General features: G+C 56.8%; 1 protein-coding gene across 1 annotated transcript; it reads left to right on the top strand.

Moving 5' to 3' along the window:
• On the top strand, nucleotides 1-20,039 carry DAP3 (death associated protein 3; the record flags this gene model as incomplete). Its single annotated transcript, XM_073608815.1, is given in 12 exon segments — nucleotides 1-105; nucleotides 8,259-8,360; nucleotides 8,441-8,549; nucleotides 11,902-11,994; nucleotides 13,799-13,929; nucleotides 16,210-16,264; nucleotides 16,267-16,289; nucleotides 18,659-18,817; nucleotides 18,919-18,978; nucleotides 19,080-19,169; nucleotides 19,507-19,624; nucleotides 19,703-20,039. Coding segments are annotated over 12 exon segments (1,131 nt in total), but the record flags the coding sequence as incomplete, so codon positions are not given.
• Nucleotides 20,040-25,970: the final 5,931 nt, after the last annotated feature.

Below are 25,970 nucleotides of genomic sequence, written 5' to 3'. Positions count from 1 at the left end.
TTGGTTTTGGCTCCGGCGGTTCCTCAGAGGGGGTTTTCGGATGCTGCTTCCCCTGTAGAAAGCCCCGCCCCCAGAGAAGTCTTCCGGACCAGTGAGAGTGATCCGGTAAGTGGGAAGATCTCAGGCTGGTCGCCATGGTGAAGGGGGTGATGGGATTCGGTTGATCCGTCATTTATTATCGGTCTCCAGACACCGATCGGGTTCTGACACCCTGCAGGCGGTACGATCTCAGTAGGAGGGGTTCACCGTCACCATTGTTCTGGCCCCACCTCCCAGATAAAAGGGGACCTCAGATTGGAAGTTGAGGAGTGCCCTGCGAGGGGGCCACGTGCCGGGAGGGGGGGGGGCGGGTCCGCGAGGGGGCCACGTGCCCGGCGCCGGGGGGGGGCGGTCCGCGAGGGGGCCACGTGCCCGGCGCCGGGAGGGGGGGGGGCGGACCGCCGGGGGGGGGGGGGTGTTTCGGTGAGGGGGCCAGATGCCCAGCCATGTGACAGAAGGGTTCTCTCCCTTGTGGTGCTCCTCACTCCCCATTATTAGCCCCCCCCTGTGGATTAATTCCTCCCTTGCTATATATATCCCTTAGACTCCCTGAAGTATTACTTGTGGGGAGGTCATTTAAGTTGGTCACCGACCATGCTCCCCTAAAGTGGATGTGTGAAAACGGAAAGAAAAATGGCCATATTCCCTCTTGTTCAGTTCATGCTCGGTGCAGATAATCGGTCTCCATGGAAACTAGATCTGGTCATGTGACCAGCCTGCACTGTATCCGGCAATTGGATGCTATTGCTGGAAGCAGATTGTCGGTGTGCAGCCTGTGTAATAATGTGATAATACTAGAAATCCCGGGATTCCTCCATCATCAGATGACCTGTCCTCAGGTGTGGGGGGTCCCGGGATTTCCTGTATTATCAGATGACCTGTCCTCAGGTGTGTGGGGGGTCCCGGGATTTCCTGTATTATCAGATGACCTGTCCTCAGGTGTGGGGGGTCCCGGGATTTCCTGTATTATCAGATGACCTGTCCTCAGGTGTGTGGGGGGTCCCGGGATTTCCTGTATTATCAGATGACCTGTCCTCAGGTGTGGGGGGTCCCGGGATATCCCCTATTATCAGATGACCTGTCCTCAGGTGTGGGGGGTCCCGGGATTTCCTGTATTATCAGATGACCTGTCCTCAGGTGTAGGGGTCCCGGGATTTCCTGTATTATCAGATGACCTGTCCTCAGGTGTGGGGGTCCCGGGGTTTCCTGTATTATCAGATGACCTGTCCTCAGGTGTGGGGGTCCCGGGATTTCCTGTATTATCAGATGACCTGTCCTCAGGTGTGGGGGGGTCCGGGATTTCCTGTATTATCAGATGACCTGTCCTCAGGTGTGGGGGTCCCGGGATTTCCTGTATTATCAGATGACCTGTCCTCAGGTGTGGGGGGTCCTTGGATTTCCCTTATCAGATGACTTGTCCTCAGGTGTGGGGGGTCCCGGGATTTCCTGTATTATCAGATGACCTGTCCTCAGGTGTGGGGGTCCCGGGATTTCCCCTAATTAGATGACCTGTCCTCAGGTGTGGGGGGGTCCCGGGATTTCCCCTAATTAGATGACCTGTCCTCAGGTGTGGGGGGTCCCGGGGTTTCCTGTATTATCAGATGACCTGTCCTCAGGTGTGGGGGGGTCCCGGGATTTCCTGTATTATCAGATGACCTGTCCTCAGGTGTGGGGGGACCCGGGATTTCCTGTATTATCAGATGACCTGTCCTCAGGTGTGGGGGTCCGGGATTTCCTGTATTATCAGATGACCTGTCCTCAGGTGTGGGGGTCCCGGGATTTCCTCCATCATCAGATGACCTGTCCTCAGGTGTGGGGGTCCCGGGATTTCCTCCATCATCAGATGACCTGTCCTCAGGTGTGGGGGGTCCCAGGATTTCCTGTATTATCAGATGACCTGTCCTCAGGTGTGGGGGTCCCGGGATTTCCTGTATTATCAGATGACCTGTCCTCAGGTGTGGGGGTCCCGGGATTTCCTGTATTATCAGATGACCTGTCCTCAGGTGTGGGGGTCCCGGGATTTCCTGTATTATCAGATGACCTGTCCTCAGGTGTGTGGGGGGTCCCGGGATTTCCTGTATTATCAGATGACCTGTCCTCAGGTGTGTGTGGGGGGTCCCGGGATTTCCTGTATTATCAGATGACCTGTCCTCAGGTGTGGGGGTCCCGGGATTTCCTGTATTATCAGATGACCTGTCCTCAGGTGTGGGGGTCCCGGGATTTCCTGTATTATCAGATGACCTGTCCTCAGGTGTGGGGGTCCCGGGATTTCCTGTATTATCAGATGACCTGTCCTCAGGTGTGGGGGGTCCTGGGATTTCCTGTATTATCAGATGACCTGTCCTCAGGTGTGGGGGTCCCGGGATTTCCTCCATCATCAGATGACCTGTCCTCAGATGTGGGGGGGTCCTTGGATTTCCCTTATCAGATGACTTGTCCTCAGGTGTGGGGGGTCCCGGGATTTCCTGTATTATCAGATGACCTGTCCTCAGGTGTGGGGGTCCCGGGATTTCCCCTAATTAGATGACCTGTCCTCAGGTGTGGGGGGGTCCCGGGATTTCCCCTAATTAGATGACCGGTCCTCAGGTGTGGGGGGGTCCCGGGATTTCCCCTAATTAGATGACCTGTCCTCAGGTGTGGGGGGTCCCGGGATTTCCTGTATTATCAGATGACCTGTCCTCAGGTGTGGGGGGTCCCGGGATTTCCCCTAATTAGATGACCTGTCCTCAGGTGTGGGGGGGTCCCGGGATTTCCCCTAATTAGATGACCTGTCCTCAGGTGTGGGGGGGTCCCGGGGTTTCCTGTATTATCAGATGACCTGTCCTCAGGTGTGGGGCGGTCCCGGGATTTCCTGTATTATCAGATGACCTGTCCTCAGGTGTGGGGGGGTCCCGGGATTTCCTGTATTATCAGATGACCTGTCCTCAGGTGTGGGGGGTCCCGGGATTTCCAGTATTCTCAGATGACCTGTCCTCAGGTGTGGGGGGGTCCCGGGATTTCCAGTATTATCAGATGACCTGTCCTCAGGTGTGGGGGTCCCGGGATTTCCCCTATTATCAGATGACCTGTCCTCAGGTGTGGGGGGTCCCGGGATTTCCTTTATTATCAGATGACCTGTCCTCAGGTGTGGGGGGTCCCGGGATTTCCTGTATTATCAGATGACCTGTCCTCAGGTGTGGGGGGGTCCCGGGATTTCCCCTAATTAGATGACCTGTCCTCAGGTGTGGGGGGGTCCCGGGATTTCCCCTAATTAGATGACCTGTCCTCAGGTGTGGGGGGGTCCCGGGATTTCCTGTATTAGATGACCTGTCCTCAGGTGTGGGGGGTCCCAGGATTTCCTGTATTATCAGATGACCTGTCCTCAGGTGTGGGGGGTCCTGGGATTTCCCCTAATTAGATGACCTGTCCTCAGGTGTGGGGGGGGATCCCGGGATATCCCCTATTATCAGATGACCTGTCCTCAGGTGTGGGGGGTCCTTGGATTTCCCTTATCAGAAGACTTGTCCTCAGGTGTGGGGGGTCCTTGGATTTCCCTTATCAGATGACTTGTCCTCAGGTGTGGAGGGGTCCCGGGATTTCCCCTAATTAAATGACCTGTCCTCAGGTGTGGGGGTCCCGGGATTTCCTGTATTATCAGATGACCTGTCCTCAGGTGTGGGGGGTCCCGGGATTTCCTGTATTATCAGATGACCTGTCCTCAGGTGTGTGGGGATCCCGGGATATCCCCTATTATCAGATGACCTGTCCTCAGGTGTGTGGGGATCCCGGGATATCCCCTATTATCAGATGACCTGTCCTCAGGTGTGGGGGGTCCCAGGATTTCCTGTATTATCAGATGACCTGTCCTCAGGTGTGGGGATCCCGGGATATCCCCTATTATCAGATGACCTGTCCTCAGGTGTGGGGGGTCCTTGGATTTCCCTTATCAGAAGACTTGTCCTCAGGTGTGGGGGGTCCTTGGATTTCCCTTATCAGATGACTTGTCCTCAGGTGTGGAGGGGTCCCGGGATTTCCCCTAATTAAATGACCTGTCCTCAGGTGTGGAGGGGTCCCGGGATTTCCCCTAATTAAATGACCTGTCCTCAGGTGTGGGGGGGTCCCGGGATTTCCCCTAATTAGATGACCTGTCCTCAGGTGTGGGGGGTCCCGGGATTTCCTTTATTATCAGATGACCTGTCCTCAGGTGTGGGGGGTCCTGGGATTTCCTGTATTATCAGATGACCTGTCCTCAGGTGTGGGGGGGTCCCGGGATTTCCCCTAATTAGATGACCTGTCCTCAGGTGTGGGGGGGTCCCGGGATTTCCCCTAATTAGATGACCTGTCCTCAGGTGTGGGGGGGTCCCGGGATTTCCTGTATTAGATGACCTGTCCTCAGGTGTGGGGGGTCCCAGGATTTCCTGTATTATCAGATGACCTGTCCTCAGGTGTGGGGGGTCCTGGGATTTCCCCTAATTAGATGACCTGTCCTCAGGTGTGGGGGTCCTGGGATTTCCCCTAATTAGATGACCTGTCCTCAGGTGTGGGGGGGATCCCGGGATATCCCCTATTATCAGATGACCTGTCCTCAGGTGTGGGGGGTCCTTGGATTTCCCTTATCAGATGACTTGTCCTCAGGTGTGGAGGGGTCCCGGGATTTCCCCTAATTAAATGACCTGTCCTCAGGTGTGGGGGGGTCCCGGGATTTCCCCTAATTAGATGACCTGTCCTCAGGTGTGGGGGGTCCCGGGATTTCCCCTAATTAGATGACCTGTCCTCAGGTGTGGGGGGTCCCGGGATTTCCTGTATTAGATGACCTGTCCTCAGGTGTGGGGGGTCCTGGGATTTCCCCTAATTAGATGACCTGTCCTCAGGTGTGTGGGGGGTCCTGGGATTTCCTGTATTATCAGATGACCTGTCCTCAGGTGTGGGGGGGGTCCCGGGATTTCCTGTATTAACAGATGACCTTCCTCAGGTATGGGGGGGTCCCGGGATTTCCTGTATTAACAGATGACCTTCCTCAGGTGTGGGGGGTCCCGGGATTTCCAGTATTCTCAGATGACCTGTCCTCAGGTGTGGGGGGTCTCGGGATTTCCAGTATTATCAGATGACCTGTCCTCAGGTGTGGGGGTCCTGGGATTTCCTGTATTATCAGATGACCTGTCCTCAGGTGTGGGGGGTCCGGGATTTCCAGTATTATCAGATGACCTGTCCTCAGGTGTGGGGGGTCCTGGGATTTCCAGTATTATCAGATGACCTCTCCTCAGGTGTGGAGGGTCCTGGGATTTCCTGTATTATCAGATGACCTGTCCTCAGGTGTGGGGGGTCCCGGGATTTCCTGTATTATCAGATGGCCAAGACCATACAGCGGTATAACAGGACAGGTTCCTCTCAGAACAGGCCTCGCCATGGTCCACCAAAGAAGTTGAGGTCACGTGCTCAGCGTCATATCCAGAGGTTGTCTTTGGAAAATAGACGTATGAGTGCTGCCAGCATTGCTGCAGAGGTTGTAGGGGTGGGGGGTCAGCCTGTCAGTGCTCAGACCATACGCCGCACACTGCATCAAATTGGTCTGCATGGCTGTCGTCCCAGAAGGAAGCCTCTTCTAAAGATGATGTACAAGAAAGTCCACAAACAGTTTGCTGAAGACAAGCAGACTAAGGAGATGGATTACTGGAACCATGTCCTGTGGTCTGATGAGACCAAGATAAACGTATTTGGTTCAGATGGTGACAAGCGTGTGTGGGGGCAACCAGGTGAGGAGGACAAAGACAAGTGTGTCTTGTCTACAGTCAAGCATGGTGGTGGGAGTGTCATGGTCTGGGGCTGCATGAGTGCTGCCGGCACTGGGGGGCTACAGATCATTGAGGGAACCATGAATGCCAACATGTACTGTGATATACTGAAGAGGAGCATGATCCCCTCCCTTCAGAGACTGGACCGCAGGGCAGTATTCCAACATGATAACCACCCCAAACACACCTCCAAGACCACCACTGCCTTGCTAAAGAAGCTGAAGGTAAAGGTGATGGACTGGTCAAGCATGTCTCCAGACCTAAACCCTATTGATCATCTGTGGGACATCCTCAGACGGAAGGTGGAGGAGCGCAAGGTCTCTAACATTCACCAGCTCTGTGATGTCATCATGGAGGAGGGGAAGAGGACTCCAGTGACAACCTGTGAAGCTCTGGTGACGGAACGTCCCACACTCCGCTTGAGTGCTTCCGTCAGTATATCGCTTCCTAAGTCCTGGAACACGAGACCAAAGGATCTGGCTATAGTAACCCCAAGAACCAGATAACACCAGTCTTGGAGTAGATCAGGAATAGCCTGCTTTATTTGTGATCTCACACAAAAAAAAGAACTCCAGGATGACAATACAAACTGTAACCAGAAACTTAATTAACATGAGCTAATTAATCCTTTAACCAGACAAGGTGACTCAGAGATATGACCTTTCAGGGCAGCCGTGACGTCTCCTAGCGCACCGACTATACAATACACATGATCATAAATATCAACACAGAACTCCTTCACACAATAGCAGAGTTAATTAACACAAACAACAATGGGTGAAAGACTCTTAGAGCCCACACTAGACGTATTTACAATAAACACATTATAGCAGACAACAGACAGGCGGATGGAGTTGATGACATCAGCATCTTCTATGTTTCCCAACAGTATAAATCGGTCACCATTTCTAAAATGGCATATACAGGAATCCCAGAGTCTGTGTGTCTTGGGGGGGACATGGACCTGAATCCAAAGTAACATTACTTCAAGGGTCCCCAGGCATACACCTCAAAAAGAGCACCGTTCCCCCAAAATCCAGGGCCCATAATCGGTAGGCAAGAGGCTGGCATTCAGTCCCCTCCAAAAGCCTCTGTCCCGGCTAGGTCTGTCACACTCCGCGCCCAAGAGGGTTAAGGCAGTGCTGGAAAATAATGGAGGCCACACAAAATATTGACACTTTGGGCCCAATTTGGAGATTTTCACTTAGGGGTGTACTGACTTTTGTGGCCAGCGGTTTAGACATTAATGGCTGTGTGTTGAGTTATTTTGAGGGGACAGTAAATTTACACTGTTATACAAGCTGTACACTCACTACTTTACATTGTAGACAAGTGTCATTTCTTCAGTGTTGTCACATGAAAAGAGAGAAGAAAAGATTTACACAAATGTCACTGAGGGGTGTACTTACTTTTGTCAGACTGTATATATGGGGGGGGTCCTTTGTCGGGGTGCTGCTTTGTGTAATATATGGGGTGTCCTTTGTCGGGTGCTGGTCTGTGTGATGTATATGGGGGAGGGGGGGGGGGGGTCCTGTGTCTGGGTGCTGGTCTGTGTGATATATATATGGGGGGGGGGGGCTGTGACAGGGTGATGGTCTGTGTGATATATATGGGGGGTCCTTTTTTGGGGGTGCTGGTCTGTGTGATACATATGGGGGTTCTGTGTTGGGGTGCCGGTTTGTGTGATATATATGGGGGGTCCTTTTTTGGGGTGCTGGTCTGTGTGATACATATGGGGGGGCTGTGACGGGGTGGTGGTCTGTGTGATTATATATGGGGGGGTCCTGTTTTGGGGTGCCGGTCTGTGTGATTATATATGGGGGGGTCCTGTTTTGGGGTGCTGGTCTGTGTGATATATATGGGGGGTCCTGTGTTGGGGTGGCGGTCTGTGTGATATATATGGGGGGGCCCTGACGGAGTGATGGTCTGTGTGATATATATGGGGGATCCTTTTTTGGGGTGCTGGTCTGTGTGATACATATGGGAGGTCCTGTGTTGGGGTGCTGGTCTGTGTGATATATATGGGGGTTCTGTGTTGGGGTGCCGGTTTGTGTGATATATATGGGGGGTCCTTTTTTGGGGTGCTGGTCTGTGTGATACATATGGGGGGGCTGTGACGGGGTGGTGGTCTGTGTGATTATATATGGGGGGGTCCTGTTTTGGGGTGCCGGTCTGTGTGATTATATATGGGGGGGTCCTGTTTTGGGGTGCTGGTCTGTGTGATATATATGGGGGGTCCTGTGTTGGGGTGGCGGTCTGTGTGATATATATGGGGGGGCCCTGACGGAGTGATGGTCTGTGTGATATATATGGGGGATCCTTTTTTGGGGTGCTGGTCTGTGTGATACATATGGGAGGTCCTGTGTTGGGGTGCTGGTCTGTGTGATATATATATATAGGGGGGGGGGTCCTGTGTCATCAGTCACATAACTTTGCTGTGTTTTCCAGGCTCAGCACACGGAGGACCATGAGGCTCAGTTTTACTCCATCCCTTCCAGCCAGGTGAGATCCATCTTCCCCCACTGCCTTCCCCCGCGCTTCCAGCTACAGGTGAGTCCCGCCTCTAATGGGTTGATTCTATCCGCCCCTCCCCCACGGAGCTCTGTATTCACTTCTCCCTCCCCCCCCAGTGTAAGACCTTCAATGAGACCTCCCTGATGGTGCGCCGGCCCGCCATAGAACTCATCTCCTATCTGAAGAAGACGGACTTCTCCCGACCTGTCGCGCGCTACGTCCTCTGTATCCTTCCATGTTCCTGGGTGGGCTTCCTCTGAATCCTCTGAAGGGGGAATTGTTTGGTTTGGGGACTCTCCTGAGATGGGGAATGAAGTGATACCCCGATGATGGGGGTTGTTTGTTTTGGGGACTCTCCTGAGATTGGGAATGAAGTGATACCCCGATGATGGGGTGGGTTGGTTGGTTTGGGGACTCTCCTGACATTGGGAATGAAGTGATACCCCGATGATGGGAGTTGGTTGGTTTGGGGACTCTCTTGATACAGGGAATGAAGTGATACCCAATGATGGGGGTTGGTTGATTTGGGGACTCTCCTGAGATTGGGAATGAAGTGATACCCCGATGATGGGGGTGGGTTGGTTGGTTTGGGGACTCTCCTGAGATTGGGAATGAAGTGATACCCCGATGATGGGGGTGGGTTGGTTGGTTTGGGGGGGGACTCCTGACATTGGGAATGAAGTGATACCCCGATAATGGGAGTTGGTTGGTTTGGGGACTTTCCTGACATTGGGAATGAAGTGATACCCCGATGATGGGAGTTGGTTGGTTTGGGGACTTTCCTGACATTGGGAATGAAGTGATACCCCGATGATGGAGTTGGTTGGTTTGGGGACTTTCCTGACATTGGGAATGAAGTGATACCCCGATGATGGGAGTTGGTTGGTTTGGGGGGGACTCCTGACATTGGGAATGAAGTGATACCCCGATGATGGGGGTTGTTTTGGGGACTCTCCTGAGATTGGGAATGAAGTGATACCCCGATTATGGGGGTGGGTTGGTTGGTTTGGGGACTCTCCTGAGATTGGGAATGAAGTGATACCCCGATGATGGGGGTGGGTTGGTTGGTTTGGGGACTCTCCTGACATTGGGAATGAAGTGATACCCCGATGATGGGGGTTGGTTGGTTTGGGGACTTTCCTGACATTGGGAATGAAGTGATACCCCGATGATGGGAGTTGGTTGGTTTGGGGGGGACTCCTGACATTGGGAATGAAGTGATACCCCGATGATGGGGGTTGGTTTGGGGACTCTCCTGAGATTGGGAATGAAGTGATACCCCGATGATGGGGGTGGGTTGGTTGGTTTGGGGACTCTCCTGACATTGGGAATGAAGTGATATCCCGATGATAGGAGTTGGTTGGTTTGGGGACTCTCCTGACATTGGGGAATGAAGTGATACCCCGATGATGGGAGTTGGTTGGTTTGGGGGGGACTCCTGACATTGGGAATGAAGTGATACCCCGATGATGGGAGTTGGTTGGTTTGGGGACTCTCCTGATACAGGGAATGAAGTGATACCCCAATGATGGGGGTTGGTTGGTTTGGGGACTCTCCTGAGATTGGGAATGAAGTGATACCCCGATGATGGGGGTGGGTTGGTTGGTTTGGGGACTCTCCTGACATTGGGAATGAAGTGATATCCCGATGATAGGAGTTGGTTGGTTTGGGGACTCTCCTGACATTGGAATGAAGTGATACCCCGATGATGGGAGTTGGTTGGTTTGGGGGGGACTCCTGACATTGGGAATGAAGTGATACCCCGATGATGGGGGTGGGTTGGTTGGTTTGGGGACTCTCCTGAGATTGGGAATGAAGTCATACCCCGATGATGGGGGTTTGTTGGTTTGGGGGGGGGGGGACTCCTGAGATTGGGAATGAGTCATACCCCGATGATGGGGGTTGGTTTGGGGACTCTCCTGAGATTGGGAATGAAGTCATACCCCGATAATGGGGATTTGTTGGTTGGGGGGGGGGGGGGGGACTCCTGAGATTGGGATGAAGTCATACCCCGATGATGGGGGTTGGTTTGGGGACTCTCCTGACATTGGGAATGAAGTGATACCCCGATGATGGGGGTTGGTTTGGGGACTCTCTGAGATTGGGGAATGAAGTGATACCCCGATGATGGGGGTGGGTTGGTTGGTTTGGGACTCTCCTGACATTGGGAATGAATTGATACCCCGATGATGGGAGTTGGTTGGTTTGGGGGGACTCCTGACATTGGGAATGAATTGATACCCCGATGATGGGAGTTGGTTGGTTTGGGGGGACTCCTGACATTGGGAATGAATTGATACCCCGATGATGGGAGTTGGTTGGTTTGGGGACTCTCCTGACATTGGGAATGAAGTGATACCCCGATGATGGGAGGTTGGTTGGTTTGGGGGGGACTCCTGACATTGGGAATGAAGTGATACCCCGATGATGGGGGTGGGTTGGTTGGTTTGGGGACTCTCCTGAGATTGGGAATGAAGTCATACCCCGATGATGGGGTTTGTTGTTTTGGGGGGGGGGGGGGACTCCTGAGATTGGGAATGAAGTCATACCCGATGATGGGGGGTTGGTTTGGGGACTCTCCTGAGATTGGGAATGAAGTCATACCCCGATAATGGGGATTTGTTGGTTTGGGGGGGGGGGGGGGACTCCTGAGATTGGGAATGAAGTCATACCCCGATGATGGGGGTTGGTTTGGGGACTCTCCTGAGATTGGGAATGAAGTGATACCCCGATGATGGGGGTGGGTTGGTTTGGGGGGACTCCTGACATTGGGAATGAATTGATACCCCGATGATGGGAGTTGGTTGGTTTGGGGGGGACTCCTGACATTGGGAATGAAGTGATACCCCGATGATGGGGGTTGGTTGGTTTGGGGGGGACTCCTGACATTGGGAATGAAGTGATACCCCGATGATGGGGGTTGGTTGGTTTGGGGACTCTCCTGACATTGGGAATGAATTGATACCCGATGATGGGAGTTGGTTGGTTTGGGGGGACTCCTGACATTGGAATGAATTGATACCCCGATGATGGGAGTTGGTTGGTTTGGGGGACTCCTGACATTGGGAATGAATTGATACCCCGATGATGGGAGTTGGTTGGTTTGGGGGGGGACTCCTGACATTGGGAATGAAGTGATACCCCGATGATGGGGGTTGGTTGGTTTGGGGACTCTCCTGACATTGGGAATGAATTGATACCCCGATGATGGGAGTTGGTTGGTTTGGGGGGGACTCCTGACATTGGAATGAATTGATACCCGATGATGGGAGTTGGTTGGTTTGGGGGGACTCCTGACATTGGGAATGAATTGATACCCCGATGATGGGAGTTGGTTGGTTTGGGGGGACTCCTGACATTGGGAATGAAGTGATACCCCGATGATGGGGGTTGGTTGGTTTGGGGACTCTCCTGACATGGGAATGAATTGATACCCCGATGACGGAGATTGGTTGGTCTGGGGCAGCATGGGGTGGGTGTGGCTTGTAGGTTCTCTGTTGAGACGAGTCACCCCACCCATAGTGCAGTCACTTCATTTCCCACAATCCTCCTCTTCCTTAACGCTTGGAACCCCCAGATGGTAAGCCTGGGACGGGGAAGAGTCTGATCCTGTGCCACGTCCTACACTACTGCCACAGCCAGGGCTGGCTCATAGTGCACCTACCTGACGGTAAGTTCTGGGGACCTGCTTTATTCTGCAGTGTCTCCAAGAGGGGGCGCCACTCGCCTCCAAGGGGGTACACGGAAGGAGCTGATACTTTCATCAAGGGTACTAGGTGGTGGTTTGCAGGGGGTAATAGGGGTTTATGGATTACACATGTAGGGGGTAATTGGTGTGTGTAGTGGGAGGGGGGGGCAGGGTGTGGTCGGGGTGACATGTGTAGGGGTCCCTAGCGGGGGGGGTTAGTTGGGGGTTTGTATTGGCGGTGGTCGGTGACATGTGTAGGGGTTAGTTGGGGGTTTGTATTGGCGGTGGTGGGTGACAGGTGTAGGGGTTAGTCGGGGGTTTGTATTGGTGGTGGTCGGTGACAGGTGTAGGGGTTAGTCGGGGGGTTTGTATTGGTGGTGGTCGGTGACAGGTGTAGGGGTTAGTCGGGGGTTTGTATTGTGGGTGGTCGGTGACAGGTGTAGGGTCTGTAGCGTTGGGGGGGTTAGTCGGGGGTATGTATTGGTCGTGGGGGTTAGTCGGAGGTTTGTATTGGTCGGTGACAGGTGGTCCCTCTTTCTGCCCCCAGCACACCTCCTGGTAAAGAACTGATGATGTCATCGTATAACACGCAGAGATATGAGGGGGTGAGGGGTGTTTACGGTGGTCGGTGACATGTGTAGGGGTCTGTAGCGGGGGGGGGGTTTTGTATTGGCAGTGGTCAGGTGACAGGTGGTCCCTCTTTCTGCCCCCAGCACACCTCCTGGTGAAGAACTGTAAAGAACTGATGATGTCATCGTATAACACGCAGAGATATGAGGGGGTGGGGAGGTGTTTACGGTGGTCGGTGACATGTGTCGGGGTCTGTAGCGGGGGGGGGGTTTGTATTGGCGATGGTCAGGTGACAGGTGGTCCCTCTTTCTGTCCCAGCACACTCCTGGTTGAAGAACTTGTAAAGAACTGATGATGTCATCGTATAACACGCAGAGATATAAGGGGGTGGGGGTTTGCGGTGGTCGGTGACATGTGTAGGGTCTGTAGCGGGGTTGGGGGGGTGGGGTCTGTAGCGGGGGGGGGTTTGTATTGGCGGTGGTCAGGTGACAGGTGGTCCCTCTTTCTGTCCCCAGCACACCTCCTGGTGAAGAACTGTAAAGAACTGATGATGTCATCGTATAACACGCAGAGATATAAGGGGGTGGGGGGGGTTTGCGGTGGTCGGTGACATGTGTAGGGGTCTGTAGCGGGGTTGGGGGGGGGGGTTTGTATTGGCGGTGGTCAGGTGACAGGTGGTCCCTCTTTCTGCCCCCAGCACACCTCCTGGTAAAGAACTGATGATGTCATCGTATAACACGCAGAGATATGAGGGGGGTGGGGGGTGTTTACGGTGGTCGGTGACATGTGTAGGGGTCTGTAGCGGGGGGGGGGGGGTTTGTATTGGCGGTGGTCAGGTGGACAGGTGGTCCCTCTTTCTGCCCCCAGCACACCTCCTGGTGAAGAACTGTAAAGGAACTGATGATGTCATCGTATAACACGCAGAGATATAAGGGGGTGGGGGGTTTGCGGTGGTCGGTGACATGTGTAGGGGTCTGTAGCGGGGTTGGGGGGGGGGGTTTGTATTGGCGGTGGTCAGGTGACAGGTGGTCCCTCTTTCTGCCCCAGCACACCTCCTGGTAAAGAACTGATGATGTCATCGTATAACACGCAGAGATATGAGGGGGTGGGGGGTGTTTACGGTGGTCGGTGACATGTGTAGGGGTCTGTAGCGGGGGGGGGGGGGTTTGTATTGGCGGTGGTCAGGTGACAGGTGGTTCCCTCTTTCTGTCCCCAGCACACCTCCTGGTGAAGAACTGTAAAGAACTGATGATGTCATCGTATAACACGCAGAGATATGATCAGCCACTGGAGGCGTCTTTTTGGCTCAAGCACTTCAAAGCTTCTAATGAGCCGTTTCTCTCACAGGTAACTGTCTGTGGGGCCCCGGGGCCCGCGTGCTGATTGGTGCAGATTCTCCAGGTTTGTGGAGAGCCGGCTGTACTATGGAGGGGATGGGGTGGAGGTCTGGGTGATCCCTCACTTAACCACTACTAGATGTACAAGGGGCCCCTACCTGGGACCTTTGCCTAGGGCCCTATTGTTTTCTGTAGTGGAGAAAGCAGATCCCCTTCCCCGTACATCATTCTGGGAGAATTTTGTGGATGTTTTGGGGGGGGGGGGGGGGGGGGGAGGCTGTCCTGTTGGGAGATTGGGGGGGGGGGGCTGTCCTGTTGGGAGATTGGGGGGGGGGGGGGGGCTGTCCTGTTGGGAGATGGGGGGGGGGGGGCTGTCCTGTTGGGAGATGTGGGGGAGGGGGCCCGTGTCCTGTTGGGAGATGGGGGGGGGGGGCTGTCCTGTTGGGAGATGGGGGGGGGGGCTGTCCTGTTGGGAGATTGGGGGGGGGGGCTGTCCTGTTGGGAGATGGCGGGGGGGGGGCTGTCCTGTTGGGAGATGTGGGGGAGGGGGCCCGTGTCCTATGGGGGGAGGGGGCCCCTGTCCTGTTGGGAGATGGGGGGGGGGGGCTGTCCTGTTGGGAGATGGGGGGGGGCCTGTCCTGTTGGTTGATGTGGGGGAGGGGGCCCCTGTCCTGTTGGGAGATGGGGGAGGGGGCCCCTGACCTGTTGGGAGATGGGGGGGCTTGTCCTGTTGGGAGATGGGGGAGGGGGCCCCTGACCTGTTGGGAGATGGGGGGGCTTGTCCTGTTGGGAGATGGGGGAGGGGGCCCCTGACCTGTTGGGAGATGGGGGGCTTGTCCTGTTGGGAGATGGGGGGGGGGCCTGTCCTGTTGGGAGATGGGGGGGGCCCTGTCCTGTTGGGAGATGGGGGGGGGCCCTGTCCTGTTGGGAGATGGGGGAGGGGGCCCCTGACCTGTTGGGAGATGGGGGGCTTGTCCTGTTGGGAGATGGGGGGCCCCTGACCTGTTGGGAGATGGGGGGGCTTGTCCTGTTGGGAGATGGGGGGGGGCCCTGTCCTGTTGGGAGATGGGGGGGGCCCTGTCCTGTTGGGAGATGGGGGGGGCCCTGTCCTGTTGGGAGATGGGGGGGCCCTGTCCTGTTGGGAGATGGGGGGGCCCTGTCCTGTTGGGAGATGGGGGGGCCCTGTCCCTGTTGGGGAGATGGGGGGGGGCCTGTCCTGTTGGGAGATGGGGGGGGCCCTGTCCTGTTGGGAGATGGGGGGGGGCCTGTCCTGTTGGGAGATGGGGGGGGCCCTGTCCTGTTGGGAGATGGGGGGGGGCCCTGTCCTGTTGGGAGATGGGGGGGGGGCCCCTGTCCTGTTGGGAGATGGGGGGGGGGGGCCCTGTCCTGTTGGGAGATGGGGGGGGGGGCCCTGTCCCTGTTGGGAGATGGGGGGGGGGCCCTGTCCTGTTGGGAGATGGGGGGGGGCCCTGTCCTGTTGGGAGATGGGGGGGGGGGGGCCTGTCCTGTTGGGAGATGGGGGGGGGGGGCCCTGTCCTGTTGGGAGATGGGGGGGGGGGCCCTGTCCTGTTGGGAGATGGGGGGGGGGGGCCCTGTCCTGTTGGGAGATGGGGGGGGGGGCCCTGTCCTGTTGGGAGATGGGGGGGGGGGGCCCTGTCCTGTTGGGAGATGGGGGGGGGGCCCTGTCCTGTTGGGAGATGGGGGGGGGGGGGCCCTGTCCTGTTGGGAGATGGGGGGGGGGGGGGCCTGTCCTGTTGGGAGATGGGGGGGGGGGGGGCCCTGTCCTGTTGGGAGATGGGGGGGGGGGGCCCTGTCCTGTTGGGAGATGGGGGGGGGGGGGCCCTGTCCTGTTGGGAGATGGGGGGGGGGGGGCCCTGTCCTGTTGGGAGATGGGGGGGGGGGGCCCTGTCCTGTTGGGAGATGGGGGGGGGGGGCCCTGTCCTGTTGGGAGATGGGGGGGGCCCTGTCCTGTTGGGAGATGGGGGGGGGGGGCCCTGTGCTATGGGGGGGCCCTGTCCTGTTGGGAGATGAGGGGGGGCCCTGTCCTATGGGGGGGGCCTGTCTTGTTGGGAGATGGGGGGGGGGTCCTGTCGGGAGATGGGGGGGGGGCCCTGTCCCTTTTGGGAGTGGGGGGGGCCCTGTCCTGATGGGTGGGGGCCCTGTCCTGTTGGGAGATGTGGGGGAGGGGGGCCCCCTGTCCTATTTGGGAGATGTGAGAGGCCCCTGTCCGGATTTGGACCCCGGACTTGGTCCCGCCGCCCCTGGTGATCTGGGTATGCTTGTGTTGCAGATTAGGACCCAGCAGCGGTACGTTTGGAGTAAGCGGGAGGCCACAGAGGAGGGGACACACTGGGTGCTGTGGTGGATCAGGTAAGATTGTGTGTGCCAGGGACCCCCCTGGTGGGCAGTCTCCTCTGGGGGGGGGGGGGGTGGTGACGTGTGGGTGGTCTCCTTTGGGGGGGGGGGGGGCGGCGACGTGTGAGCGGTCTCCTTTGGGGGGGGGGGGGCGGCGACGTGTGAGCGGTCTCCTCGGGGGGGAGGGGGGCGCGGTGACGTGTGGGCGGTCTTCGGGGGGGGGCGGTGACGTGTGGGCGGTCTCCTCGGGGTGGGCGGTCTCGGGTTGGGGGTGGGGGGGGTGGGCGGTGAGGCGTGTGGGCGGTCTCCTCGGGGTGGGGGGGGGCGGTGACGTGTGGGCGGTCTCCTCGGGGGGGGGGGGGCGGTGACGTGTGGGCGGTCTCCTCGGGGGGGGGGGGCGGTAACGTGTGGGCGGTCTCCTCGGGGGGGGGGGGGGGGCGGTGACGTGTGGGCGGTCTCCTCGGGGGGGGGGGGGCGGTGACGTGTGGGGGGCGTCTCCTCGGGGGGGGGGGGGGGGGGGGGCGGTGACGTGTGGGCGGTCTCCTCGGGGGGGGGGGGGGGGGGGCGGTGACGTGTGGGCGGTCTCCTCGGGGGGGGGGGGGGTGGTGACGTGTGGGCGGTCCTCCTCGGGGGGGGGGGGGGGGGTGGGGGGGTGACGTGTGGGCGGTCTCCTCTGGGGGGGGGGGGTGACGTTGTGGGCGGCTGTCACGGATCCCCGTATTCGAGAGGAGTCTGTCCGCCGTATATAAGCTTCCCTTTGCCCGGTACCAGAACGATCTAAGACCCCTCAGCCCGCCCAGTCACTTGTGGAGACGTCAGTGTAGAGTGAAAACATAAGACAGTTTAATCAAACACAGGTACAAAGAGATCTACACTCCGAGGACCATCCCCCCTTCTTTGTATTATGACACAGGGCGGGGTCAGTTTTACCTCCTCAGTAACATGACACGGGTATTCAACTGAAGACTGTCTTTAGGAGGGGCTGCTGGAGAAACCCCCCTGTGACAGACTCACTCGGGACAGAGGCTTTTGGAGGGGACTGAATGTGAGCCTCTTGCCTACAGATTATGGGCCCTGGCATTTGGGGTACCCTTGAGATGTTGTTACTTTGGGCTTCGGGTCCTTGTCCCCCAGGACACACAGACTCTGGGGACCCTGTATTTGCCATAGTAGCAATAGTGACTGAGTCATACTGTTGGGACTCATACTGTGAGAAGATGCTAATGTCATCAACTCCACTCACCTGTCTGATGTCAGCTATAATGTGTTTAATGTAAATGAGTTTAGTCTGGCTTACCACAGGTTCTAAGGGTATTCAACCTCATTGTTGTTTGTTCTAATTAACCCTGTGTTGATGTTTATGGTAATGTGTGTTGAATAGTCAATGAGCTAGGAGACGTAGTCACCTAGTCTGGGTAAATGATTTAGTAAACTAGCTCATGTTAATTAGGTTACAGTTGTATTGTTAGAGGAGGTTCCAACGGCATATAAAGTCTTGTCATTTTGATTCTAAATAAAGTTTAGTTCATGTTAGCATCTAAGCAAGTGTCGCCTTGTTTTGTGCTCAGAGCGGTTGTTATATTTGATATCTGTATCCAGACCACAAGGAGTACTGACGGAAACACTCAAGCGGAGTGTGGGACATTTCGTGACACCCCCCCCCCCCCACATCTAATCCACATAGACATATACATCCCATAATACTTTACTCCCAAGGCAGACATAGAACAATGGGATCCAGTAAAAAGTCTGAGACCAAGCTCCTACAATATTCCAGCAGATGGAAGGTGGAACTCCTTATCTTCACACATTTCTGAGGGATATTGTTCAGAAATATTACTGTCCCAAGTGAAGGAGCCCCTTCATTCCTTCATCACAAACCACACCTATAAGACCCGGGATAAACGGGTAGAGGAAATGCTGAGTCCGGTGGGGTTGGACGGTGAGTCTGGTTAGTGCAGACCCAACTGGGGTTCTCGGTCATCCTGTGCCCCTATTAGACACAGGGTGCCTTACACATGGTTGGGGGAGCTGGACAAGGAGGGTTCCAGAGCTCTCTAAGGTAAGCTGGGTTCCACAAGCCCCCCGCCCAAAGTGACTCCCGTCACAGCAGCCCTTTCTGGGTGTGGTGATGATGTGTGGGTGGTTCCCATGGGGGGCTGGGATGTGTGGGCGGCACCCTCTGGGGGCTGGGATGTGTGGGCGGCACCTTCTGGGGGGCGGTCCCTTGGGGGTGGGGGCAGTGATGTGTGGGCGGCCCTCTCGGGGGGGGGGGGATGTGTGGGCGGCCCTCGTGGGGGGGTGATGGTGGTAATAATGTGTGGGCGGCCCTCTCGGGAGGGGGGGCTGTGGCATAAGCGGTAAGGCAGTCTTCTCCTCTTCAGGGGCTCACCCGGGTGAAGACAGCCAGTGATGTGGTGGGCGTGGTGCTGAAGGAGCTGAAGAGACAGAGCGGAAGAGACGCGTTTCGGCTCCTGGTATCTATGGACGGAGCCAACAGTCTGTGGGGGAGGAGCAGCCTGAAGAAGGAGGACAGAAGCATTGTGAGTGCCCACCCCTGCCCACGTCTGCACTTCTCCCCCTCCCCCCCCCCCCCCCCCCCCCCACCACCACACATAACCTTCTTCTCATTTCTCCATCTCAGTTGTCTCCCAAAGAGCTGACACTCGTCCACAACTTCCAGAAGGTGCTGAAGAATGATTGGGTAAGACCCTCCTACAGCTATTCAGGGGCGGGACATAGGCGGGGTGATGGGAGGAGGCAGATATTTGTCTGTTGGTGTATTATTGATCTTTCTCCACACAGACAGGGGGCGCTGTTGTCCTGACGGTCAGCCAGACCGGATCATTATTCCACCGGAAATCCTCATATCTGCCACAAGAGCTTCTCGGGAAGGTGAGTGACACCCGCCATTGTTCATCCTCTCTGATGGCAGATCCTCCAATCGTAGGAGGTACACAGAACCCGCCCATAAGGAGGAAACAGGGGTGGGGGGAGCTGTAGATGGGCAGCACTTTCCAGCCCTCCTTCGTTTTGGGGGGGGTGGGGGGGGTGGTATGGTACGGTACCGTACCGTACCGTACCGTACCCAAGGCCCCCGGGTGCTCTGATGTTATAATAGAGGTGACAGGTTCTCTTTGAGTGTACACTCTCTTCTAGTGTCGGGGGGAGGGCTCCATCTTGAATAGCGGGGGCATGGAGGTCACTGTTCCTCAATAGTCTCGTATTTCAGGAGGGATTCGATTTCCTGGACCCCTTCATCCCCATCCAAGTGTCCAAATACAGCGAGAAGGAGTTTGAGAGCTGCTTCCAGTACTACGTGGCGAGGAAATGGATCCAGCATGAGAAAGGTGGGTGTGTCCTCCCAGGGATTTGTCATGTGACGATCATTGTGGAATCTGATTGGATGCCGTGTGTTTGTGTTGTAGCGCGGACGGATCGGGGGAAGGAGGAGTTGATGTTCCTCTCGAATTTCAACCCTCGGGAGATGGAGAAGCTCTGCGCCTTCCTGTGAGGCGATGCGTGGATTGGACGTGTCACCGGGGCCCCACCACACGGGGGCAGTCTCTCCTTTATCGAAGGCGGTTCCTGGTGCACCCATGTGACTTTTGGGACTTTCTTGATTGGACGACATATTGGGGGCACCTGGAAGACTTTAAATCATGTGGGGATCTCCCCCCCCAAAGGAATTGTCTGTAGTCTGGAGAGGGGAGGGGGCCCTCCTGCTGCTGCTTTGTTAAAAAATAAAAGCACTTTTTCTATAAAGTGACCCCAGTGTGAGTATCAGGCGTCTCCTATACAGGGGGAGACACGAGGATGAGGGGGGATGGGATTGATTCTAGCATTAAATTATGGGACATAAAAAGCGATTTGTCTCTGCGGATCACTAGCATTGAAGACAGACAGGTCAAAGTAGCGCTGGAACCTTTTCTGAAGTCGCAGCGTGTCAGTTACGCTGCGACGAGCCTCCCTCCCGCACTCTGTACATTACACGCTCCCGAACCTCCCTCCCGCACTCTGTACATTACACGCTCCCGAGCCTCCCTCCCCACACTCTGTACATTGCACGCTCCCGAGCCTCCCTCCCGCACTCTGTACAGTACACGCTCCCGAGCCTCCCTCCCGCACTCTGTACATTACACGCTCCCGAGCCTCCCTCCCGCACTCTGTACATTGCACGCTCCCGAGCCTCCCTCCCGCACTCTGTACATTACACGCTCCCGAGCCTCCCTCCCGCACTCTGTACATTACACGCTCCCGAGCCTCCCTCCCGCACTCTGTACATTACACGCTCCCGAGCCTCCCTCCCCGCACTCTGTACATTACACGCTCCCTAGCCTCCCTCCCTGCACTCTGTACATTACACGCTCCCGAGCCTCCCTCCCGCACTCTGTACATAGCACGCTCCCTAGCCTCCCTCCCTGCACTCTGTACATTACACGCTCCCGAGCCTCCCTCCCGCACTCTGTACAGTACACGCTCCCGAGCCTCCCTCCCGCACTCTGTACATTACACGCTCCCGAGCCTCCCTCCCGCACTCTGTACATAGCACGCTCCCGAGCCTCCCTCCCGCACTCTGTACATTACACGCTTCCGAGCCTCCCTCCCCGCACTCTGTACATTACACGCTCCCTAGCCTCCCTCCCTGCACTCTGTACATTACACGCTTCCGAACCTCCCTCCCCGCACTCTGTACATTACACGCTCCCTAGCCTCCCTCCCTGCACTCTGTACATTACACGCTCCCGAACCTCCCTCCCGCACTCTGTACATTACACGCTCCCTAGCCTCCCTCCCCACACTCTGTACATTACACGCTCCCGAGCCTCCCTCCCGCACTCTGTACAGTACACGCTCCCGAGCCTCCCTCCCGCACTCTGTACAGTACACGCTCCCGAGCCTCCCTCCCGCACTCTGTACAGTACACGCTCCCGAGCCTCCCTCCCGCACTCTGTACATTACACGCTCCCGAGCCTCCCTCCCGCACTCTGTACATTACACGCTCCCGAACCTCCCTCCCGCACTCTGTACATTACACGCTCCCGAGCCTCCCTCCCCACACTCTGTACATTGCACGCTCCCGAGCCTCCCTCCCGCACTCTGTACAGTACACGCTCCCGAGCCTCCCTCCCGCACTCTGTACATTGCACGCTCCCGAGCCTCCCTCCCCACACTCTGTACATTGCACGCTCCCGAGCATCCCTCCCGCACTCTGTACAGTACACGCTCCCGAGCCTCCCTCCCGCACTCTGTACATTACACGCTCCCGAACCTCCCTCCCGCACTCTGTACATTACACGCTCCCGAGCCTCCCTCCCGCACTCTGTACATTGCACGCTCCCGAGCCTCCCTCCCGCACTCTGTACATTGCACGCTCCCGAGCCTCCCTCCCCACACTCTGTACAGTACACGCTCCCGAGCCTCCCTCCCGCACTCTGTACAGTACACGCTCCCGAGCCTCCCTCCCGCACTCTGTACATTGCACGCTCCCGAGCCTCCCTCCCGCACTCTGTACAGTACACGCTCCCGAGCCTCCCTCCCGCACTCTGTACATTGCACGCTCCCGAGCCTCCCTCCCCACACTCTGTACAGTACACGCTCCCGAGCCTCCCTCCCGCACTCTGTACATACACGCTCCCGGGGGATCCCCCTGCACGAAGGAATGAGGGGGATCCCCCCACACACACACAGGAATGAGGGGGGGTCCCTCCACACACAGAGGAATGAGGGGGGTCCCTCCACACACAGAGGAATGAGGGGGATCCCTCCACACAGAGGAATGAGGGGGATCCCCCCACACACACACAGGAATGAGGGGGGGTCCCTCCACACACAGAGGAATGAGGGGGGTCCCTCCACACACAGAGGAATGAGGGGGATCCCTCCACACAGAGGAATGAGGGGGATCCCTCCACACAGAGGAATGAGGGGGATCCCACCACACACAGAGGAATGAGGGGGATCCCTCCACACAGAGGAATGAGGGGGATCCCACCACACACAGAGGAATGAGGGGGATCCCACCACACACAGAGGAATGAGGGGGATCCCTCCACACACAGAGAAATTAGGGGGTCCCCCCACACACAGGAATGAGGGGGATCCCTCCACACACAGAGGAATGAGGGGGATCCCTCCACACACGGAGGAATGAGGGGGATCCCTCCACACACGGAGGAATGAGGGGGATCCCTCCACACACGGAGGAATGAGGAGGATCCCTCCACATAGAGGAATGAGGGGGATCCCTCCACACACAGAGGAATGAGGGGGATCCCTCCACACACAGAGGAATGAGGGGGATCCCTCCACACACGGAGGAATGAGGGGGATCCCTCCACACACGGAGGAATGAGGGGGATCCCTCCACACACAGAGGAATGAGGGGGATCCCTCCACACACAGAGGAATGAGGGGGATCCCTCCACACACAGAGGAATGAGGAGGATCCCTCCACATAGAGGAATGAGGGGGATCCCTCCACACACAGAGGAATGAGGGGGATCCCTCCACACACAGAGGAATGAGGAGGATTCCTCCACATAGAGGAATGAGGGGGATCCCTCCACACACAGAGGAATGAGGGGGATCCCTCCACACACAGAGGAATGAGGGGGATCCCTCCACACAGAGGAATGAGGGGGATCCCTCCACACACAGAGGAATGAGGGGGATCCCTCCACACACAGAGGAATGAGGGGGATCCCTCCACACACAGAGGAATGAGGAGGATCCCTCCACACACAGAGGAATGAGGAGGATCCCTCCACACAGAGGAATGAGGAGGATCCCTCCACACAGAGGAATGAGGAGGATCCCTCCACACAGAGGAATGAGGGGGATCCCTCCACACACAGAGGAATGAGGAGGATCCCCCCACACAGAGGAATGAGGAGGATCCCTCCACACTCAAAGGAATGGGGGGGATCCCTCCACAGAGGAATGAGGGGGATCCCTCCATACACAGAGGACTGTGAGGGATCCCTACACACACAGAGGAATGAGGAGGATCCCTCCACACAGAGGAATGAGGGGGATCCCTCCACACACAGAGGAATGAGGGGGATCCCTCCACACACAGAGGAATGAGGGGGATCCCTCCACACACAGAGGAATGAGGAGGATCCCTCCACATAGAGGAATGAGGGGGATCCCTCCACACACAGAGGAATGAGGGGGATCCCTCCACACAGAGGAATGAGGGGGATCCCTCCACACACAGAGGAATGAGGGGGATCCCTCCACACACAGAGGAATGAGGAGGATCCCTCCACACACAGAGGAATGAGGAGGATCCCTCCACACACAGAGGAATGAGGAGGATCCCTCCACACAGAGGAATGAGGAGGATCCCTCCACACAGAGGAATGAGGGGGATCCCTCCACACACAGAGGAATGAGGAGGATCCCCCCACACAGAGGAATGAGGAGGATCCCTCCACACTCAAAGGAATGAGGGGGATCTCTACACAGAGGAATGAGGGGGATCCCTCCATACACAGAGGACTGTGAGGGATCCCTACACACACAGAGGAATGAGGAGGATCCCTCCACACACAGAGGAATGAGGGGGATCCCTCCACACACAGAGGAATGAGGGGGATCCCTCCACACACAGAGGAATGAGGGGGATCCCTCCACACACAGAGGAATGAGGGGGATCCCTCCACATAGAGGAATGAGGGGGATCCCTCCACACACAGAGGAATGAGGGAGATCCCTCCACACACAGAGGAATGAGGGGATCCCTCCACACACAGAGGAATGAGGAGGATCCCTCCACACAGAGGAATGAGGGGGATCCCTCCACACACAGAGGAATGAGGAGGATCCCTCCACACAGAGGAATGAGGAGGATCCCTCCACATAGAGGAATGAGGGGGATCCCTCCACACACAGAGGAATGAGGGGGATCCCTCCACACACAGAGGAATGAGGGGGATCCCTCCACACACAGAGGAATGAGGGGGATCCCTCCACACACAGAGGAATGAGGGGATCCCTCCACACACAGAGAAATGAGGGGGTCCCCCCACAAACAGGAATGAGGGGGATCCCTCCACACACAGAGGAATGAGGGGGATCCCTCCACACTGAGGAATGAGGGGGATCCCTTCACAGAGGAATGAGGGGATCCCTCCACACACAAAGGAATGAGGGGATCCCTCCACACACAAAGGAATGAGGGGATCCCCCGACACACAGGAATGAGGGGGATCCCTCCACACACAGAGGAATGAGGGGGATCCCTCCACAGAGGAATGGGGGGATCCCTCCACACACAGAGAAATGAGGGGGTCCCCCCACACACAGGAATGAGGGGGATCCCTCCACACACAGAGGTATGAGGGGGATCCCTCCACACAGAGGAATGAGGGGGATCCCTCCATACACAGGAATGAGGGGATCCCTCCACACACAGAGGAATGAGGGGGATCCCTCCACACACAGAGGAATGAGGGGGTCCCTCCATACACAGAGGAATGAGGGGATCCCTCCACACACAGAGGAATGAGGGGATCCCTCCACACACAGATGAATGAGGGGGATCCCTCCACACAGAGGAATGAGGGGGATCCCTCCACACACAGAGGAATGAGGGGGATCCTCCACAGAGGAATGAGGGGGATCCCTCCACACACAGAGGAATGAGGGGGATCCCTACACACACACAGAGGAATGAGGGGGAACCCCCCACACACAGAGGAATGAGGGGATCCCTCCACACACAGAGGAATGAGGGGGATCCCTCCAAACACAGAGGAATGAGGGGGAACCCCCCACACACAGAGGAATGAGGGGATCCCTCCACACACAGAGGAATGAGGGGGATCCCTCCACACACAGAGGAATGAGGGGGATTCCTCCACACACAGAGGAATGAGGGGATCCCCCCACACACAGAGGAATGAGGGGGATCCCTCCACACACAGAGGAATGAGGGGGATCCCTCCACACACAGAGGAATGAGGGGGATCCCTCCACACAGAGGAATGAGGGGATCCCTCCACACACAGAGGAATGAGGAGGATCCCTCCACACACAGAGGAATGAGGAGGATCGCTCCACACAGAGAAATGAGGAGGATCCCTCCACACAGAGGAATGAGGGGGATCCCTCCACACACAGAGGAATGAGGAGGATCCCTCCACACAGAGGAATGAGGAGGATCCCTCCACACACAGAGGAATGAGGGGGATCCCTCCACAGAGGAATGAGGGGGATCCCTCCATACACAGAGGAATGTGAGGGATCCCTACACACACAGAGGAATGAGGAGGATCCCTCCACACAGAGGAATGAGGGGGATCCCTCCACACACAGAGGAATGAGGGGGATCCCTCCACACACAGAGGAATGAGGGGGATCCCTCCACACACAGAGGAATGAGGGGGATCCCTCCACACAGAGGAATGAGGGGGATCCCTCCACACACAGAGGAATGAGGAGGATCCCTCCACATAGAGGAATGAGGAGGATCCCTCCACACACAGAGGAATGAGGGGGATCCCTCCACACAGAGAGGAATGAGGGGGATCCCTCCACACACAGAGGAATGAGGAGGATCCCTCCACATAGAGGAATGAGGGGGATCCCTCCACACACAGAGGAATGAGGGGGATCCCTCCACACACAGAGGAATGAGGGGGATCCCTCCACACACAGAGGAATGAGGGGGATCCCTCCACACACAGA

Source organism: Aquarana catesbeiana, linkage group LG13 (genome assembly GCF_042186555.1).
Source record: "Aquarana catesbeiana isolate 2022-GZ linkage group LG13, ASM4218655v1, whole genome shotgun sequence".
NCBI classification, from domain to species: Eukaryota; Metazoa; Chordata; class Amphibia; order Anura; family Ranidae; genus Aquarana; species Aquarana catesbeiana.
The sequence above is the reverse complement of the archived record's forward strand: the minus strand, read 5'-3'. Positions and strand labels throughout refer to the sequence as shown.